Here is a 22,189-nt window from a genome sequence, read left to right on the forward strand (position 1 = left end):
CTAGCTGTTTATGCCTTGGAGATGACTAAAATTTACAAGGATGGGAAATAGATGTTGTGATCAAAGATAGCATGTGAAAAGGTACTTCATTTCTATCAGCTCGGCTCCAATAGCGTTCTTATTTTTGTACACACGTTTATCATGCTCACATTTTTGCTGATGCCTTTGGGGAGAAGGTGGAACAAGTTCTTCAGCGCAGGCATTAATCCTCATTCAAACTCAACTCACAAAAACTTACAGAAAGCAGGTCAAAAGGTCTTTCTGTTGGAAAAGCTCGGTAGCTCATACCACTTAAACCTCTGGGACATGAGATGGGGGGAGAGAAAATTCTACATAGCCTGCCTGAGGATCTAAATAATATTTCCTTGTAAATACAGTTCACACTGTCATCCTCACTCAGTTTCCCTAGATAATGTAACTTAAACATGTAGTTGTTGGCAGTGCAACAGAGGAAACTGACATATAGAAGAGCCTGTGAATAGAAAACAGGACTGAGGTAAGTCCTGAGGCACATGAGCTGCCCAGCTAATGCACACACAAAGTGTCCAGACAAAGACAAAGAGCATAGATGTGGGAGAGAGAGAGAGAAAGCTCCTCTGGGTCATTAGGCTACAGACAGACACATGCAGGTGTCACCCCATCTTTCATTCTTTCCCTTCCCTGGCCCACAGACACAGAGCAGGAAGGCATGAGGGCAATGAGCCATGTTCAGTGAACCTGACATGTGCTGGAGATACTGCTGCAAATGAAGATACATCGTGGCGCCAGCGGATACTAATTGTCCTCCTACATTTACAACAGTTTGTCACCATTCTCGCCATGTACAGTACAAGTGACTGGCACGTTTAATACAGAATACACAGTGGCGTGAAAAGCACAATATTGTGGCAGATACAGATTAAAATAAGATGCTCCGTCTATTTGTCCGGGCGTTTGGCTGTGCCCATCTCACGTGTTGTATGCTGTACAGCAGTGATGAACAGTTAACTGTGACATCTCAACCTAACTTTCATTATTAGACCATCTGCTGTCAGATAAAGCCGTGATAAGACAATACAGTGCTGCCTCGGTACAGCAGCTATATAGATGAATCCAGACACATCAGACAAGACAAATAGACCTCAGCTAATGCTGACAGAGCACCCCGGGTGGAAAATTTAGACAGACTTTCAATCATATGTTTGACAAGTGGGACATATTCAAGCGAGAAGATTTCTGTTTCCATAATTTCAAACCCCATAATCCATTTTTGTCCCCTGTCAACGCTCAAATGAATGATTCACTGGGCTGAACCAAGAAAGCAAGTCACCTTGGGTGAATCTGTGCATCTCACATGAAATTTCATGTTATTATGAGTGTGAAAAACTATTCTGACTGGACAAAAAGCAGAAGGTGTGAAGAAGAAGATATAAACACATCTATTGGAAAACAGTTTCTAAACGCAGAATATTCAGAGCTCGTACCGCCATTCATTAGAAGTCATGTTTATGTCCACCTTATAAATGCAAGTCCACTATTCTCAACACAGCTCTCAGCTGCAGCTAAAACAACATAATGAGACACTGACACTGAACCAAAATGGTAAATTTGGAGGTTGCAGAGCAAAAGTTCTGTGGGTTTATCACTATGAGCTCCCTCTTCACATACAAGTAGACCCCTGGTCTAATATGAATATTAAAAGATTTATTATAGCTGCTTTAAAGTAGAAAACTATAAATATTTCAGAGTCTAAAATGCCAGTGAACAGGGAATTGATCAGTTCAGACCAGAGGCAAACAACGAAATTCAGAATCAGTGATTCTGTCTATGTCTATTTCAACACATCAGAAGTGAAGGCAGGGAAGCGGGAAACATGGCTAAAATATTAATTTGCTCCTGGCACTCTGGAGAAACCAGCTATATAACAAAGACAGAGATGGCGAACAAACATGCAAGTTAGCTTTGGAGTGTGTTTCCCGTCTCCTCGCATTTTCCTGAATTGTGACTATGACTATGAGGTAACTATAACTATAGTTTATGTTATTGAAATGTAAATGTAAAAAAAACTGTAAAAACTGTAATATTTAATAATTAAAGTACTACAGCAAGTCTCACTTAAAGAAAAAAAAAACAAAAATGGACAGTGAAACAACTTAAAAAATAAATTAGTAGGATGGTACGGACCCAACTTTACTGCCACCGGCCAAATGAGTCGCTGTGGCAAAGTGAGTTCCCTGCAAACGAAACACTCAATGAGTAGCATTTGTCCCCTGCAGTGGTTTTAAATGATGCCACGAGGTAGCTCCGCTGCATCACAATTACCTGGCGGTGTGTCTCTGCGCTCCATTAACATAAGCAAGCTATTTTACTCCAGTGAGGTTCTACTAAAGGGGCCTGAGGTCCGTAAAGGTGATAGAGAAGCTGCATAAGATATGATATGAATAAAGCTGGTAATGATCTATGATAGAGTAGCCTTCTGCTGCTCTGTTTAGTGCACTGTAAGTAAAATGGATGTGCTGCATTGAGCGAGCACTACTTCAAGCTGACTGCGACACGTGTACTTCAACAAAGTGCTAGACAGATTGGCTGCTTGAACACACTTTGCGCTGTGTGCCTGGTTTGTCCGTTCTGATACTCTTCAATTTATTGAAAATTAGTAGAATGAGCCACCTGTGTCTGTCTGACACAATTATCTGATATGAGACAAGAATGGGATCTAATCTGTTGCCATCTAATATCGCCCAAGGAGCTAGAAAATACATTTACTTAAAGGCGTGTGATGAGTAAAAACACTGAGTAAATAGATCGTAATAGCTCGGCAATATTGGCACAGGTGAATCAGAATCTATTTCCAAAGAAGCAGTGAAGAAAACTCATTTTATTATTGCTGCAAGTGGCACCAGAAATATATCAGATGAAAAAGGTACACTAGGGGAGGGAGACTACAATTATCTTGAAATGGCAAACAATATCTGACTGCTCTCTAAGCCCTGACTTCCGTCACATCTTTTGGCTGGGCCTGAAATCACCTCTTCGTCATTTAGCGTCATCACCCACAACAACTTCTAGCATGCGATTGTGCTGGCTGTAGCTCCAGCTCATTAAATCAATTAGTGGTAATTAGATGAAATCCGAGGCTGTCAGATGAACGTTTGTGTGAGCATCTTTTTTCGGAACAGAAGCATGGCATGGTGATGCGGTGGTAATGTGGCAGGGCTCGGTGAAATCAATTGCCAATCGATTAAATGGCAATGTATGTATAGCTAGAGAGAATATATAACTTTTGGTCTACTTTCTCAGTCTAGACACATCAGTGGAGCCCACCTCTAAGTGAATATCTGATTATGTGTGGAGGGAAAAAAAAAGTCAAGAAATGGTACACAAGCCATAGAAACTGCCAATTCAACCTCCACTCCCCCCCCCCTCCCCTCTTGCCGGCCATAAAACGCAGTGTAATAGGATTCCTAAGCTTTTCCAGTGACTGCTTCCACTATCACACAGACATTTAAGTGCACTAATCCATGACAAATTGTCTCATCTGATCCATGACAAATCGTCTGAGGGGCCAATAGAGACAAGGAGATGGAGCGAGGGAGGTGTGTGCGTGGCTGGGTGGACGTGGGGTGGGGGGGACGACAAGAGGAGGAGGCCCCACCACAGAGAGAGAGAGAGAGAGTGCTCCTCGGCACCTGAATGATCAGGCAGTTATTGCCTAGTTTTTTAGAAAGGTTGCTTTCATTACCCCGAAGGGCATGCTGCGTGATAGAAAGAGAGGCAGACAGGGGGAATGGCATGGAGCTGATGAGCTCTCCACCGCACATGGTTTTCAAAGCAATTATAATCCCATATGAAGGTAGATTATAGAATCTGAGTTCCTTTCTTGGTAAAAAAAAAAAGATTTGTAGACGTCATGTTCACAAAATGAATGCTTCTAATTAAATATGTGTCATAAATTGCTATAATCTATGATTTACATCAGCCTATAATTTGTTAAAAGAGTTTTTTTTTATACATATACACATATAATATGTAGTATTTAGTTAATCAAGCAACATTGATTAAAAACATGGCATTCAAAACAACTAATCTGCAACCTTGGACAGTGATGGTTTAGGTGTGCTTGTGTGTGTCAACATGTACTACTGTAGTGACTTACAGTGTATGTTTCTGTATTTCCACAGGAGCTAATGACTTTTCATCAACTGATGCAAAACATGAAGCGTCATTCATTCATTCAAGTGTCTGTAATTTCATTTTATTTTCCTTCACCGTCAATTCTCATACTAATTAGTTCCGGTTTATTCGGTGGGGATGTAAATAAAAAAACATATGTAACAGATAGCCCGTATGGATGGCTGTTCCTGTGGATAGCATGCATGAAGCTGATGTACATGCTGTAAAACTCTTACACCTCTTTGAAGAGTGTTTCAGTTGCTAACTCTGAGGTATCATAATGACGAGTCTGAGTCTGACTATGGAAATGAGTTGAACGTTGAGAACAGTGTGTGCATTCAGTTTGTGAGCCGGAGAAAATTATTTCTTAACATTCCCAAACACTGCCAGAAAAAAAAAAAACCATCCATCTTCTGAAGCAGCAGCCATCCTCTCAGCAACGGGGATGGAAGAAATTTTAAAAATCAGGTTATACTGTCTGCATGCTCTGTATGGCTTCTGGGCTCGCACCCTGCCCTCATTTACAAAAAGACAACTGTAATGTAAATCAAGCTCGAGTCAGATTTCCCTCTCCCCAAAACAACCCAATGCTTAGATCTTACTTTAAAACACTGCAACTTCAACTGATACGAGAAGCTTACGTGGAGCACTTCACTATTTCCAAAGTGTTATTAAAGCCAACAATGCATTTCCTAACTTACAACCTTGCTCATGATCATGCAGTAGCTCTCGTTTGACCATATGATGCATGGCTAATCAAAGTAATTACATTTTTTTCATCCACCTCTTCTGCACTAAAGGAGGCATTACAGTGCGCTGAACAATGGGCTCATTAAAATGTTTCCAATCAGATGTGATTAGACTTCACAAGCCCTTTTAAATCAATGGATAAAAAACATGGCAGCGGAGCCACTGCATTAATTATCAGTGTATTTTCAGCTATTCCATTTTGTGCTTTCGCGTGTATAGAAATACATTTTTTCATATACATTCCTATGGCTGCCAGCCTGAAGTTAATCTCATTTTATTTCAGCCTTTGATTATCATATCTTTTTCAAGTGAAGAGCTGGTAACCTACAAACGTGTGTGAATGGTACATATATATATATATTAATATAGTGTGCTGCTTTTTCATCACTGGTGGCAAAAAAAAAAAAAAAAAACGGTCAAACTAAATGTCAGCGAGAGGCTGCCATCAAAGCCTAACAGGCTAGTAGAGTTAGTTTTACAGCTGCACCTGGTACAGGACTCATGCTGTTGTGTTAGATCTGAGCCTCTCTTAAACGGCCCTGTCAGTGTCACAGTAAAACAAAGCAGCAGCTAAAGTGTTGTTATATTCAGACTGGCCCCTCTGGGTATTAATACATCATGAACATGGCTACTGTATAATAACTGCAGCTGAACAGGGGTAAATAAATACAATACCCACTTAGTGATACTACTGTATTACATGGAGTAGACAGCACACTGGGGAGCGCTTTCATTTTGACAATAAAGACAGCAACTCCACAGTAACTTCTGCCAACAATGCACTGACAATGTAAATTGGTTACACTTTCACTGATTTGCAATGGAGACCAATACAACGCGCTGTCAAGAGTGGCCTGGTTTGTGCCGCAGCAGTCTTGGCAGTGAGCACTTCTGCTCCCTGCGTTGGCAGGTGGGGAGAGTGCAGAGCCGGACTTGTGTGTGTGTGTGTGTGTCATGTCACATTCAGCTCATCTGTCAACGTAGTGGATTATTTCTTGAGAGACCGGAATTGGCTGCCCAGAATCAGGCCGCCATCAATCTTCGGCCGCACGAGCAGGATGCAGGGGAGGCTGTGGGAAGCAGAGGCTCACGAGAAGGAGGAGAAGAAGAGGAAGAGCGGCGCCCGCTTCCTGAGCAGGTGACGAAGCAGCGAAGCAGTCAGGCAGCCCGCTATTCAATCTCCACCTCGGCCCGGTGACTGGCGCCCGATTTGTCAGGGAAACATTAGAAAAAGAATAAATCAACGCAATCTTGAAACTTTATCTCCGCAGTCACGTTCCAGTGCCGCTGCTGTCATCAGCGCTGTCAGCGGATTTCTCAAACATTGTTAGATGCTTCAACAGGCCGGAGGATTACATCTGTACCTAGCTCAACGTGACCTTCACTTCCCCTCCTCAGATACTCACACAGCCTCTTGTCTGTGTATCTTTGACTATGTGGGATGTTATGTGAGTTTTTGTACCTCTCATTGTCTCAGACAGTTGACCGGGATGCATGCCAAGATCCACAAAATGTTATTTTAAGACATGGTTTCTTACAAAATACCCAACCCCCTATTTCACTTCAATATATAGACTATGGCTGTCCAGAAGACAATACAGGAGCACAATGCAGAGCCATATTCCACAGCACAGCGCAAGAGCTTCATGTAGTCATCAAGCTATTTTAAAACTTATGCATCAATAATCTCAGCAAATGGAAGGCATGTGCATGTCTATAACTAAACACTACGTGTATCACTTTTATTTTCAATTTCATTCCCGTATTTTACAAGCATCATTATTGAAATCATTCTACAACTTCATTTCCTGTATGGCAGTAAATTTAATTTAAAAACAGAAACATTATTTAATTACAGGAAACAGCAAAGCACGAAAGTCAATGGATTCTTCAAGTCTTTTTCTTGTTTTTTTGTTTTTTGCCACGTCCTACATAGCCATATCTATTTATATCTGAAGGCTCTGGCCTCAATGAAACCAGAGAGCTTCTCAAATTATAAAATCAATTCTAATTCAAATATTCATCATAGCATTTCAATTCCGAGCGAGCAGTTCTGGTTAGATCGGTTAGCGCCACTTCACAGCTGAGTAAGATTGATGTCAGTGTAATCCTCTTAAAAAAAAAAAAAAAAAACATGATTTACAGTAAATTGTACAGTTGCAGAGCAGCCGGGAAAAAAAATAAAAAATAAAAAACAGAAATGCTTTCTCTCTCTGTGATAGACCATTACCCCTGGCAAGCCTGCTGATTAGTAGAATATTATAACATATCCTCAGATCCTGTGATTGTCAGCACTAATTAGGACTGCCATACATCTCAGTTTGTTTGATTTTAAAAGTTCCCCGGAGAGTGCATATACTAAAATAACACTAACATACTCGGTCTGAGTGCCACATCGATCTTTTGATTATCTGTTGGTGACATTATTTCTGAATGGCTGAGCCTAAATCAGCCCAATAACACACAGTACATGAAATGTGAGACTTTAAAACCTCAGATCAACTGTTTAAGCCTGCATCCTCTCAGGGCTGACATGTCCTGAACACAGCTCCGCTGTCCCCGGAGGACCCATGAAAATGCCACACCGTAATGGCCTCAGTGAAAGAATGGTGCGTGAGTGCGGACATGTACACGTCCATACCCTCCTTAGCGTCGTATGCAGTACAGTAAGTGTGTGAGTTGATGAGTCTGACAGGAAACCTTCCAGAGGACTTTCAGCCATAACCATCACTTGCCTAGATGAGTCCTCTAGATCTACGCCGGAGGTGGTAGTTTGAGGTAGGGGGCTATTTTCTTTTCCCTCGTTCTTCCCCTTTGGGACGACTGCATTATTCAAAAGACACTTACTGAGCCTTGCAGTTCCTTGTACATCTTTGGCACCAAGCTCGACTTGCCAACCAGTCAAGAAAAAAAAAAAAAAAAAAAAAAACACAGAAAAACTGGAAGCCCCGTTTTAAAAATTCATTCGGAGCTCTCTGTCGCTCATCCCTTACCCTCTTGTTCCTCTTGTTCCAATTAATGAGACTGGGGGTACTTTGAGAACTTTCTATCTATCATAGCTGGGATTTTCATGTGTCAGCTGTTCCACAGCAAAAACTAAGCCAATTCTCCGACATGCTGCTTAAAGTCACAACACAAGCATGGAGAATTCAATACTGGGTTTTTTTTCCTCTTGCTGTGCTTCATTTTGCTTGGCAACGCACCACACAGAAAGGGAACCAGGCAGAAGATATCATCAACATTTAGCTGCTTCCAGAGAAGGTCCCCACTTTGAACTGGGGTTCACAGGAGAAGTCACACTTTGCTTTGCTCTTAAAACCTTCCCATACTCTACTATAGGCACTGCTGCTATATTTTTCCATAATCAAACAACTGGATCCAGCTCGGCATCTACCCTCCCATGTTGCTCCCACGGTGCAGAACGCATTGAGCTTAATTACCAAACGTTTCCAGCGTACAAGAGGGAAACACAGATGTCACTTCCATCTGAGCCACAGTGATCAAATGCCTTGTTCTTGCCTACCAGCACAATAATAGAGATTCTTGCCTACAGCTTGTCCTCTTCTTAACAAGATTCAAGGTGCAGTAGTCAGGAATCCTCACCACACACAGAAATCATCTTCCAGCTAAGTCCCAATGTTTGAAGAAGGTCTTTGTCTCAGATTTAAACACATGCAGCTCAGCCAAAGAATAAGTCTGTGTGTGAAAATGTATCCATAAATAGTCCATAACATTCATACACATCTATAGAGTTCAGTATGTCTACACATATGGAATGCAATGAGAAGCACAATTAGTAGTATATTCCATTTCCATTTTGTATGACTGTGAGCATGGTGAATCATCGTGTTACAGTGCCGTGGCAAATCATTCTGACATACTGCAGCAGCCTCTTGCTGTTGGTTTTAAGCAGCCAACACCGAGACCTGCTTCCCTATCGAGAGGGCAGCGTCTCGCGCTGTAAAGCGGTGCTGCGAAGCTCAAACCTGACAAAGAGGCACACGTACCCAGCGTGAGAATGTCGGTGCGACCGGGCCGAGCCACATGGTGCTGCTGGATGGTCTGGTAGAGCGTGGCCTGGCACAACAGCAGGAAGCCGAGGCTAATCCACATGGCCAGCAACCAGGACATGGTAAGGCCGAGTCTGCAGGATGGCACATAGTGGGGGGGGGGGGGGGGTTGGGTAGGGGAACAGGGACAGCATTGCATTACATCACGTCTCCACACATATTTACAACACACAAAGTGGCTTTCATTAATTGAGCCTGACAAAAGAAAGGTTGAGTGTTGAGTGACATGTGTGATAGTAAGATTGATTTAAAGGTATTTTGTTATAACACAAACAGGGAAAAGAAAAAGAGGAGCGCTTGAGAGGAAAAATCCCCAAACAAACTACCAAACATAAACTTTTCACCATGTGTCTCGACTTTTCCTGTAGACTTGTAAATGCCAAAGACGAGAATCAAGTTGTTGCAACATCAGACTTTAATATTGTTGTGATGACCTACATCATCTCTTTATAAAAGCCACGGTTACACGAACAACAACGACGGAGGTTCGAATCGTTTACTTGAAATCACACAAACAGCCTTTTTGTAGATTTGTTCAGCAACTGCCTAATGGCGGGTGAGGGCCGACATATGGAGACACGCCTTAGCCTTCACTGAATAATGAGGCGCTCCTCCCTTCCAGGTGTCAGTGGAGCTTCTCTTCATTCGCAGGCCCTACGCTGAGAAATCATGTAAAACTAACTGAGGCTCACTGGTGTCTTCAGGCTCTTAGAAGTGCACGTCTGCAACCATTTCACAAACTGGAAAAATGAATCCAGCCTGGATTTATGATTATGTTCTGAGAGGTCCAAATCACTGACTCAGTCAAGCGCATTGCTGCTTTTCACTCACAGCCTGAATATGTGTGTATATGATCTAATGTAACAAAGCCCATTATGTGAACTTCAAACCCAAAGAAAGAAGTGCCATGAAAGCAGGCCTGAGCCGAGAAGTTATTTCTCTCAAATTGCCAAAGGAGCCGCTTGTTTGCTTAAATCACTTTGGGTTTTGATTGAAGCCAATAGGCTCCTGGATGTGTGTCGTGCGCCCTCGGTGACGCTGAGGCTGCTTAATATTAGGCACATAATTATCAACAGGACGCTGCAAGTCCGAGCACCTGCACTAAATCCAACATAAACCCGCGGCTCTGTGTCCATTGGTATGTTTTCCTCTTCTCTCACACAGTGAGTCTGTTCGACGCGCTGCGTCCGTGCTCTAATGACGCGCTGCGCCCGCACAGTTTACTGCATATTGCATGGAGCCTCGGAGCTGCCTCGGGTTATCGGAAGGCATTCGTGCCGAAAATAAAATGTGGGTCTTACCAGCAGCGTTTTACCAGAGGTGAAGACGCACGGCAGACTTTAAATGAGAAGCACACGCACGGGCGTCGCTGTGTGGGAACTTCAGAGGAAACAAAAGGTGCTTTCAAGAAAAACAGAAATATTCTTTTTTTTTAAAATAGCTTTTTATAAATGTTTTTGTTTTTGTTTTTGTTTTTTTCATGTGCAGAAATAGAGGAAATACACGAGACAGTTTCCTCCCACTTTTCGTAGTGTCGCGTAAAACAGCTCCTGGCTGCGTAATTGGTAATTCCAGCGTGAACTACAGTAGTAAATGCGGTCGAGGAGCAGACACACACCTGCAGGCGCAGAGCCCAGCGATGCACCTGAGTGAACCAAATGGCACTCGTTTGATTCCTCGCAAGCTGCGCTTCTTCTGCGTGTATTCACCAAATGACCCCCCCCCCACACAAAAAAAAACATGTCCGTGTCTGATTGTCATGCAACAGAACCGAATCACTCAGGCTGGTCGAGAGGTGTTTTTAACATAACGCAGCCTGTGCTGTCAACTTTTTACCAATGCAAACGTTGTAGGATGTATTTCAGGATGCTGTCAGGTCGAGTGCAACATATTTTCCCCACACTGGCCAAGAAGAATATGTGTGATTTGGTATGCAGAGCATGTGTGTGTGTGTGTGTGCTATATGTTTTTCCATGTTGCACTACATGCACCCAGTGCATGTAGCTGCTCAGTCATGTTATCGCTCTCATATGTGTTCCTAACATCCCCCCCCCCCCCCGTCCCATTAAATCCAACTCTACCCCACCCATCCAGTCACCCAAACACCAAAAGGTATTCCTTGAAAGTCCCACACCCTTACCTGAAGAGTGTGTTCAGTAGGTGAAGGAGCTCAGTCAGACCGACCGCCTGCCCATCTGCCCAGCAGACTCACTTCTCTGTCTTAAATCCATCCATACTTTGAAGCCGAAATTCCAGTAGTCAGAGAAGCCGAGCACAGCAATAAAAGGAGATAAAATAGTGTTCTGTTTCTGAATATTCCCTCCTCCGGACTCCCGCTGCTCAGTTCCTTTTGAAATCCTTGGCAACACAAACATTCAAACATTCACCAAAAGCAAAAAACACCCCAGGAGTCTGTGTCACAAACTGTTCAGGATTTGAGGGACGGGAAGCTGATCATATCACTGCTGTATCAGCCACATACGTGGCTCCTCTCCTTTCCTTCAATCTGGGTCTCTTCCCCCCCGTCTCAGTAGAACTCCTCTGTTGTGATGACAGGGAGCTAATTTACCCCCCTTCGCTTGTCGTCTCCTTCTCACGCATGCAGCGGAAGGCTCCAGTGGAAAGGCTGCTCTGTCTGCTCTTGGCTGCGTCCCCCCATTGAGAAGCTGTGCTGATAGTGTGAGCCTCAGTGCTCTCTCCAGCGCACTAAGTAGAGAGTCTGTGTCAGAGAGGTGTGAGTGAGCGTGCATGCATGCGTGTGTGTGTGTGTGTGTGTGTGTTCATTACAATGTAGCCCAGCTGGGAAGAGAGAAAGAGAGAGAGAGAGAGAGCTGAGTGAGAGTCAGATCACATGTCTTAAAGCAAGACTGCCCACTTCTGCATCAAGACTTCATCAGCAAATGAAGCATGCTTTATTAACCCATCCCTCTTTACATCCCAAACTCCCGTCCGCGGCGTCAGGACACGCGCGAGGAGCGCAGCCCTCAGCTCACTCTGAACGCGTCTGAGTGTGTGCCTGCGCACACGGGAGTGTGCGAGTTGGAGAGGATGTGGAGGCAGGGCGACCGAACGCGCCTCTTTTAGTCATCACCCTTCAGCTTTTGAGGGGCGAGAGTGAAATATGCTCCATTAATAGAAGGCAGAGTGCCTCATCAGAGCTCCGCAATCCCCATATTATCCATTACGAGCTGGCTCTGCTCTTTCTACCTGTTTTGGTGGTGATGAATGAGGATTTATTTTAATGGCCAGCCTCTTCTGGACGTTTCCCAGCAGTGAAACAAACTTGCATCTGCATGAGTAGCCCTAAAAAGCTCGTGAGCGTCCCTCTGTCACTTGTTCATACACTGAATCTGCAGGCTGTGAAGGGAAGACACCTAGTGACTTTTGTAAGTGTGTGTCTTGATGCATGCGTGTGTTCCCACCGTGCCCAGACCATGCAGACAGGTGAAAGCAACCTGTCTCGCTTGCATGTTTGTATCTTTCCAACACATTTCCGTCCATATGGAGGAGCTCCCTCTTAACTTATTATACTATTAACCGGAGATTTACAGTATATGCCAAACCCACGCACCTGCCACGGCTGACTCACTCGCAGTCTGACATTTCACTGAAAATGAACCCTGTGCTTTTCACAACAATACACAGCTGAGGAGCTAAATAAGCTGGCAGACAGTGACTGTTGTTGTTACTGTGGGGGTGTACAGACAGATGAATATCTAGATAAACTTCGTCTTGGTGTCATTTTATTTGCATGCTGATTTGTGTCATTTCAGTACACCCTTGTACCGCGTTGTCTCGGAAAGCTTCCCGATTGGGCGTCGCTATCTGTTTTTTTCGGAGCGGGTGCCATTTTTGAAATGGTCTAACAAGCCCTTCCAATTGCTGGTCACTGTGCCGTGCCACAGGGCATCCTGGACCGTCTCTGCTGCTGCTGCTGCTGCTGCTATCACCTCTACTTGTTCTTTACACTCCACAGTGTGATTTGACAGCCAGATGCGCACAGCACCACCGAGTTACAATCTGCAAAGGAAAGATGGGCTTAATGTAGAAAAACACAGTGTATCAAAAAGGAGGAGGAGGCGTTAAAAGGTGTATTATTACCTCTGTAGGGTTAGTCAAGGTGTGACGAGTAGATGAAATAGTAGCTGTTAACAAGGCCCCCCATCTTATGGCTAAAAAACACAGATATTCTAAAATGTGTTTGTAGCCATGGCGTTGGTTTGTTTGTGCTTTTGGACGTCCTTTGTAATTATATAGCTCTTTTAATAACTAATGGGAGAGCAGTTATGAATAGTGAAGCTTCAATCTGGAGCTCTGTTGGGCAAAGCACACCATATGTTAAGTGACCAAATTCACATTGAACAGGAGCCGCAGAGTAATCACCACGTCAATTTAGTGTTTCTTCATTGTCCGACTGTATTTAAACTAAATATCTTGATTACCAATAAATAGGCTTATTTGTATTTGTGCATATTCGTTTGCGGCTCCCTTTTGTGAGGGGTGTTAATAGCACGCGTGCTTGAATGTCATTTGTCTGCAGTGATTAATGTCTTTATAATCTGTCCCACTGGACTGAGATGAAGGCGTGAAATGAAACAGGCCCACAACAAGCCTCAGAGGGGAACTTAAGATTGAAGGCATCCAATAACTACGTGTTCCTTTCAGCAACGTGTGCTACCAACACAAGTCTCCCGTTTGTATTTGAATTTTTTTGTCCCTGTTGTTGATTTGTTGCGGTCTCGTATTTTTCATTCTGTGTCAGTCTGGGCCGTGTTGGGAGGACGGACTGGGACAACAGAATTTCACAGTAATTCTGGTCTTCTTGTCGTGGTCCCACATTTCCCCGTCTCCCTTCTCAGGGGCTTCCATCATTTCCAAACAGCTGTCGCTGCAGCCCATGCCAAGACCTAACCACAACCGACCAATCACTGGCCAACTGTGTGTTTGGATCTGGGCAGCCCTGTTAAACAGCAGTGTTTGCCAATATCATTCTCTCGCTCTCCGTCTTTCTTCCTCATTCTGTCATTCTCTTTCTTTCTGTATCTACCTCTGGCTAATACAATTCTTCCTTCCAGTGCAGCCAACAGCTTCACTATGCACCTCCTAGCCATAATCCCCCCCCTCCTCTCCTCTCCCCCCAGCTGCTTTCTGCGCCTTTAAAAAATTGGCCCTTGTCCATTATTATTCCTGCATACTTTTCAACATTTCTCACTGGAGCAAGCCAAGCATTTCTTCATCTGATGAGGGGAGTTGTTGTGTTAGTAAACCTACTCTCCATAGACGCTCGCTCCATAAAACATTCTATCAGAGGGAGAGGTAGAGTGACAAAGGCAGAGACAGAGGCAGGTGGAGAGAAAGAAAATAACAAGAAAAGGAGGAAAGATTAAGGCAGGCAGAGAAAATTCATTTGGATGAAGTATGCAGCAGCAACTCTTGCTCACTGGTGGATGGTGAAGGGAAAGAAGATGATTAATGAAATGTAGGTGTCTGATCTATAGTAATAATGTATTTCACATTTATCAGAGCGTTCCTTTTCTGCTTTTGCTTGCAGGTGTTCATTACTGAGGGGACCTTTCTTTGAGCAGGCTGTCGATATGTAGCAGCGGAATTTTAATATAAAGGTAAGGCGGGTGGATATACAGGTCTTCGCAGGTAAAGCGCTCAGGCTTTACCTTCAGGTTTCCTCTTTTGTCTGCACGATCTGTGAGGACTGTAAAAAGGAAACGATGCACACTCCCACAAAGGCAAATTGTTACCTCATAGCCACAAACATAAATGATTTTGCTATTGCGTCCCTAATTACTTTCTTATTTTCATCAAGAGGCAAATTCCAGTTGCTTAGTCACTGACACAATTTACTCCTCTGTAATTGGACTATTTTTCATTCACTTATTTTTATGTTCAGTCTCAAAGTTGTAAATAGCGCGACATTACACCACTTTATGAAGGCTCGGGGAGGAGGTGTTTGCAGTAAATTGGAGTTTGCAAAAACATCTCCTACCCTCGGCCATCACTTGTCCCGGTCATCTGTCTGTGCAGCTGCCCCTCATCATTCCATCAGTGCAGTGGGCAAATATACTGCAATTACCAGCTGTCAGTCTCTGTCACCTCCTGTGTGTTGTCCTAGTATTTTAGCCTTAGTCGTGTTTTGCCCTTGCTGGTTGTTATGACCTGCTTGCTATAGCACTTTCAAGTAGTTTACCTGGCCCGACTGTCACTCTTGTGACCATAAGCCTGCCTCTTAACACGGACAATTACAGTTTTTACCTCAAATGCTGGGCCCTGTGAGCCTGCATTTTGTTACCAGCAGTGTTCAGCTGTTATAACTGGGTGTAGTAAATACATATATATATATACAGCAGATTTATTATAAAGCAAATCTGGAGTTGTGCTGTGCAGCTGGCAATTTCCAGGGTTTCACTTCTGTTCACTGGGCTGGACCTGCCAGCCGGGATGTATATTAGATCCCAACATGTGTCACTGTAGCACTAAACAATGAATCGGCCATTTAGATCTTAAGTCATTTGGAGACTCCACTGTGGCAGCAAAGACTCTGCAGACCATTTGTTCTAAAACCCACCACAATGGGAACAAGCTTCATGCCTCCGACGGTGCTCTACCGGCTCCTGATTCGACCATTTGTCCGTCTTTCTTTTAGATTTAGGTCAAACACGGCCACATTCAGCTCAAACATGACTGCTTGCTTTGCGACTTCTGATCATATCAGGGAACTTGAGCTGCCTCTTCAAGTATATATAAAGTTGAATGCCTGTTTTTATCATATGCATATACTGACACCTGCAACAAATGTTAAGCGTATCCCCAGACATCAATATGAACATGGACACACCTGGAGAATTGAAAGGAGGATCTGGCCCTAATGAATTAGTTCAAACATAATGTAAGCTGGTAAAATTAGATATAGTGAAACCTGCTGTTTGCCACAAATATAGTTGCATTTTCCCTTGACATACATTTTTTAAATCCCAGCCTTGTTACGAAAGCAATTCCTACACTCTGGAAATCTACTTTTTTTTTTTTTTTTTTAACACCTTTGTGAACAGGTAGTGATGCGCTCTCTTTTATCACTACCTGGCATGTTTATTTATACCGATGAGCTTATGTGCTAAATCTTTACACATAAAATAGCATCCTGTGGCTTTATGGTAGGTGACTGTCAGGCTACTGATTCTTTGTTTGTTTGTACCTGGCAGCATATTTAAGCTATAGTATGAGACACCGGGCTTTTTGTGTTCATAAGGATATTGTGCTGTTGAACAGTTAAGATAAGTAGAATTCAGGAAACATAACTTTTCTAGATGTAGTTATTACTACAGCACCACTTTGCTTACACACTAAGTGCTGATGCACATTGTTGAGAAAAAAGAATGCATGGGGGTGATATAACATCATCTGCATGCAAATAAGGCTTTAGTTCGTTTTTTTTTTTTTAAGTTAAAGCACTTAGGCCTACTTAGTTTATGTTATACACATCATGATGATTGTTGTTATGGTGAAATAATGTGTACGTTTGAGAAAACAGATAACTTGTAGCATCTTTGCACTCAACTTGGTGCCTCTCTAGCCAAGCTCCAAGGGAATATTACTCGCCACATATTCAATCATATACTGTAGGTAGCTGTGAAAATAAGTTGTGGGGTTTTTATGTCTGAAGTAGGTCAGAAAATCTGTGCTGGTAATGCGCTGGGACTCACCAGGTCTCAGCAGGGGACATTTTCTTTCCCTTGCCGGTTCAGGTTGGAGGAGTAATTGAGCGCTAGTCGACTCTACTCCTGGAGACGATGGCAGCCATGGAAATGTCCCCTCATAGACCAATAAAAATGTCCTCTCCTTCTAGCTGTAATTGGACCGGGGACAGTGGGGTTGGGTTCTGGCCCAAGGAGACAACCTGTGGAAATGCTCTGCTCGATACGCCACTATTAAACTGATGAGACAGGGGACCAGCTGAGAGAAAGCGTGATAAAAAGAGTGATGCTGATGAGAACAAGGAGGGGGAAAAAAAACTGCAGCCATCACTTTTCACTTTACAAATTGGAAACCCGGGCGATATATAATTGCTGAAGATTTCCTCAGAATGACAGCTGTTAGTAAGCCTCAAAACTACTTATTGACATCATGAAAGAGTGAAAAGTTTTGACTGCCTTATTCCACTGATTAGGAAAGTGTGGAGACAAGTTTCTGGTTTAGTGAATTTCAGACCTTAACAATAATAACTAACAGTGGGATGTGTGTGTGTTCTCAGTGACCTCTGGACTGTCCATTGTAAACATCCATAAAAAGTTATCCAGCTGTAAAATGCATCATTTTTAGTGTTGATTTTTTAACCTAATTAATAGATTTTTTTAGCCGCCTGGGGGGGGGGAATCACAACAAGCTGTAAACAAGACACTGACATATTAAAACCTCACTAAATTTGATAAGGTGAACATGTAAGCAAACAGTTGCCTATTTACACATCCAGCACATGAAGCAGCATTACCATTCCTTTGAAGACTTGAGCTGTGCTTTAGTCTTCAGCAACTCCTGGAGGGAATATCTGCCTCTTTAGCAGCTAAATGCTCTTCTGTGTTCACCAGCTAGCAGCTAGACTTTGCCTGTCTGATATTTGGTTTTGGGGGAGGCAGCGTACAGCGGGTTTATCGTAGCTTTTCAGTTGCCTGATGCTCCACGGTGTCCAAAAACATTTCTGATGTGAGAAGTCGAAACAGTAACCTCGCAATAAAAAGGTTTAAAACGCACAAGAATGATATTGTACCACAAGAAAATTTACATCTACCATTCTCGACAGTTACAGGGATGGATTCGCATACTTTATAGGCGAGTAAGGCGACAGGCTTTATTGTGACTGGAAGCACTGGGCCCAGGTGCTCCTGCTCAGCTCAAGTGGACAGCCCCACCTCAAACTGATCTGTATTTGATGTTTTCAGTCAATTTCATTCCCAAAATCAAATTGAAAACTCCAAAACCCGTAAATGTATTTTATTAATACATTGATTGATGCTGTCAAAGCAATTCTGACACTTTAAAAAACACAGGTAGCTGCTAGTTTTATAGTTTAAGGTAAATTAAACTCGCTAAAACTTATTATTTGGTTTCAAATCTACTGTTTGCAGCAACTGTATCAACCCTGTGACTCTGTGACTTCACCAAATTGTAGGTAAATTTTTTTCCTGCTTACTGCAATGCATGTAAGATTGGGTTATGGTCTGGTGATTGCCTTAGCCAGTTTAAAACCTGTCTTGGCTGCATGATAAACCTCCTCACAATTTGATGCCTGGCAGACAAAATGTATCTGTACACCTCTGAATTCATTCATACTGCCTGTGCCATCATGAGGTAATTCATGAACAAAGTTTCTGAGCCAGTGAAGCAGAACCAACCATGCAACCATCTATGATACCGCCTCCACTGTACAGATAGGCTTGTATGGTTTGGTTCATAAACAGATGTTTTTTCCTTTCTGCATTTTATCTTTTCCGTCACTTTGGCCGCTGGATTTCTTCTCGTGAAGTCTTGTTCTAGTGGTGGATTGTAATACTTTCCCCCCCTGCTCTGTGGAGGCCGTTAGTGATGTCACAGCTCTCACGATGTCTCTGCCATCAGCTGTTGTATCTGCCTCTTATTTTCTCTTTCTTCTCAGACTCATGATGGCTTTCCCAGAGGTAGCTCTCTGATGTTCATGTTGATTTAGCCCTTCTAAGATAAGTGGTCTTCGCAGGTAAAACCCGAGTTCAAAACCAAGTCATTTCTGGCTATTTATGTTTGAACAGTCTCATAGGACACATTTGGACAACAAGAAACATGGCAGAGACATGCTCCCATACATTTAGGTCATCGTGTTGTTTAATACAGTATATAGTGTTTAGATCTACAAATGCAAATACATGTCTGTAGGTTACTCACTACAAGAAACTCCTTTTCACATAACACACAGTCGTTTATCCCACAGTTGATATGCAATCACTGTTAATAAATGTCTTCATTTCTATCTGCAAAGACAAACTCAAACTGGTTACAAGACGACACAGAAAAGAGTGTTTCACTGTGTTTCACCGGATTTGTTTGGACAAAATGTTGCTGAAGTACGGGTTTAATCTTACCATGACCTGAACAGGAGGGTATGATCCTGTTCATCAAGACTCGCTCTTCGCTAAGATCATCTTAAAAACACACAGACAGGAGACAAATTCAATTCCCCAATCATAGGGTTGGTGAAAGCGTAGAGGATTGAGATAAAAGCAGGAGAGAGGAAAACAAGAGATAGAGGATAGAGAAAAACTGGCTGCAGACAGAGTGAAATACGTAAGGCATTCACACTCGAGACCCATTCAAACATTCATCTGGCTTCTCTCTTCTCTTGCATTCATGCTGCACAGCCAATTCCAGGGCGATAAGCCAGCTGTGTGCTTTTCAAGGTAAGAGAGTGAATAGAGCAGTACAATCTTTGGCTGATGCTGGGGAGGGACAGAGCCTACACGCTGACCTTCCTCACGCCAGCTTTACTTCAGCAGGGGAGGAGGGTTTCATAAAGGGATTATTCCGCTCAGTCACCTTTGACCTGTCTGGCTGTCCTCCATAACAGCTCGAGCAGCCTGTCCATCATTCAAAGAGAAGCTGAAAAGAGCGGGAGATAACAGAGGAGATGGTTTCAACCTGCGGGGGGGGATTTAAACCCTATGTTGCTTTGCTGGGAAGGAAAGAGGGGGCGATCAGACAACTGAGCCGTCAGCCACCGCAGCCGACGCAGTTTGCACCGTTAGTTCAGGAGGTCGGGGGAATATGGTGGAGCTGAAGTGACCTTTTTCATCAGCTGTGAGACGAGGGTGTTCAACATTTCGCCTCTGCTGAAAAATTATGATCTGTCAAAAGTGTTGGTTATGCCCTGAGGAAAAATTTGAGACCCTGAATGTCAAACACCCAGAGTTACACCCACAAAGGATCACATTGTCCAATGCAATTCACTGGATTTGGCGAGGGGCTTCCAACTCTTTACTGAGCAGTACCAGGGATGACTCAGCCATACTTGAAAGCAGCGCACATCTGTTGGAGTGACTCACCAAATCTGGATAATAACAACTGCAATTTAATCCGGGACCTGAGTACAGCCCCTGAAAGCATGCTATAGCAGAAATGTGTTTTCTCATCCGTTCAAGCTTAACAGGAAATAAAATGCATCAATGAAAACCATCTACAGTAGAGTGTCCTATAGATCATCATGCGTTTGCATCACAAGTATATGTGCAGAGTGGTGTATTAGAAACCTGTTTGTTGTCCTGAATGCTTTGAACTCTCAAGGGCCGCGGCGGAACGTGACAGACACTTGATGTTTCGGATGACGAGAGTGCAGGAGACTTTTCACTTCTCCACTCTCTCCTGTTCCCCTTCCGGCGATGTACAGGTTATTTACTGCGGCCTCTCCTCTCCCAGTGGAATGGCAGGGAAATGGGCTCTTAACTGGGTTTCCATACATCACCTACTGACACTGATGTGTGTAGTTTTGAAATGCCTACACCCGATGTTTCTCTTTAAAAATCAATTATTTACAGAGCATCTTAAATAGTCTTACAGTTCATCACGGCTAATTGCAGTACATCAACAATGCCATTGGTCTCTTCAGCCCTACGTCGTCACTCAACTTGGTTTTAAACGCCTGGGAGGAAAAGCTACGTATGTTTCTTACCCCGTCACCTGTGAAGTGGCGGGAAATGAGCACTTTTTTAGCTTTTAACAGCCTGAATTTGATAAGCTATGAAAAGAAAACTGCTGTAAATGATCAGTTATTAGGTGAAAGTCAAAGTTGTTAGCTTTGACATTATTTAAATCTGCAACGCCTCCCAATGATCATAAACAATTATCAATTTCACTAAATGAGCGGAATTTACCTGAAATGTGCCCGAGTTGTTGGAGAGGCAGGGACGCCTGCTCCAAGAACATTACTTCAGCTGTTTTTACCTCCACCCCTCTCCTCCTTTTCTTCTTCTCTGTTTACTCAAAGTTTTCTTCAAGCTTTGAGGGACCGCACGTTAAGTCATTAGTTTGCCTTAATGCCCATTTTGGCCTTTAGGTATGACAACTGTATCGAAACAAAGGTCCAACTGAGCTTCAGTCATGCGATATTAATCTTACGCCGTGCCTGCTCGTTCCCTGTTTCTTACTGCTTGAGTATCATACAGCACAAACTAATAAGACTCACAAAGAGGTTGTTTGAATCCAGATGGAAGCTGCGTGCACCTGTAACCCACAGGGTAGATTAATTTGTCATCCATTGAGGAAAGATGTTTCATTTTCTCCTCGTTGTGCCTGCCCCCCAGCAAGAGTGTTTGCAGTCTGATTGCTTTTACATGAAGCTAATTGTATTAGGCAATCCAATAAATACATTAACCTTTACAAATCATAACATGTCATCTCCTCCTAGCTTTTGCTGTTTGCCTAAAATGGTTGGATTGAACAAAAACATAATTATGCTCTTTCATTTTTACCGGGCTGTCCAGTGTTTATTCAGCCAGCGGAACTGTTACTTCTTTCTCTAGAATGAAAATAATAGAATAAAAACTCTGTTTATCTGCCCATTATCGGAAAGAAAGGACGCGATTTATTCAAAATGCCACAGTCTCCTAAATGCATCCTGCTATACATTAGCAATGATTACCTTACAGCATTCATTGCACTAATGAATGTACATGATTTCCTGTGCCCTCACTGAACCAGGATGAAGTTCATGTCGGTATCTTTGGGGCAGAGCGAGCAGGAAAGCAGAATGTGGGGCTAATATGTAAAAGGCTGTCAGACGAAAGATGGGAAGTAAGACCAAGGTGAATGATGGCAGGATGATCACGGGGAACAAGTTGAAGACAGCAGCAAGAGATGGGAAAGCATGAGGGGGTGGAGAGAGAAGTCTGATTGACAATTTGCATCCTCTTCAGAGGGTATCAGGGGACATGATTGAATCCAGTCAGGCTGAACCCATTAGGGGAGTGCTGCTGTCGGAGGCCGAGCAGAAAGCCATTCACCGGCACCGGGTGCCTGCTCTTCATCGGTCTCCATTTATATTCATGCCAGGGCTGACTTATTGAGGAAGAAGAGTGTGTGTGTGTGTGTGTGTGTGTGTGTGTGTGAGAGTGAGGGGGTGTGGGGTAGGGGACAGGATCAGGCCTCGTCCAGCCATCCATTTGCTATATGTGAGCCGTAAAGTTCCT

At 43.3% G+C, this 22,189-nt stretch overlaps 1 protein-coding gene across 2 annotated transcripts in view; it reads right to left on the reverse strand.

Annotated features, from left to right (window-relative positions):
- The window catches only part of LOC113153473 (chemokine-like protein TAFA-1), a 94,548-nt gene extending 82,915 nt beyond the window's left edge, over window positions 1–11,633 (reverse strand). For both annotated transcript variants that reach the window (XM_026347118.1, XM_026347119.1), the window contains exons 1-2: window positions 11,113–11,633; window positions 8,910–9,046 (exon numbers count right to left, since the gene is read on the reverse strand). In XM_026347118.1, coding sequence (XP_026202903.1) covers window positions 8,910–9,033 — 124 coding nt within the window. In that variant the 5' untranslated portion in view covers window positions 9,034–9,046; window positions 11,113–11,633. The remainder of the gene's footprint in view (window positions 1–8,909; window positions 9,047–11,112) is intronic.
- Between the last annotated feature and the right edge of the window lie 10,556 nt (window positions 11,634–22,189).

Source organism: Anabas testudineus, chromosome 5 (assembly GCF_900324465.2).
Source record: "Anabas testudineus chromosome 5, fAnaTes1.2, whole genome shotgun sequence".
NCBI lineage: Eukaryota > Metazoa > Chordata > Actinopteri > Anabantiformes > Anabantidae > Anabas > Anabas testudineus.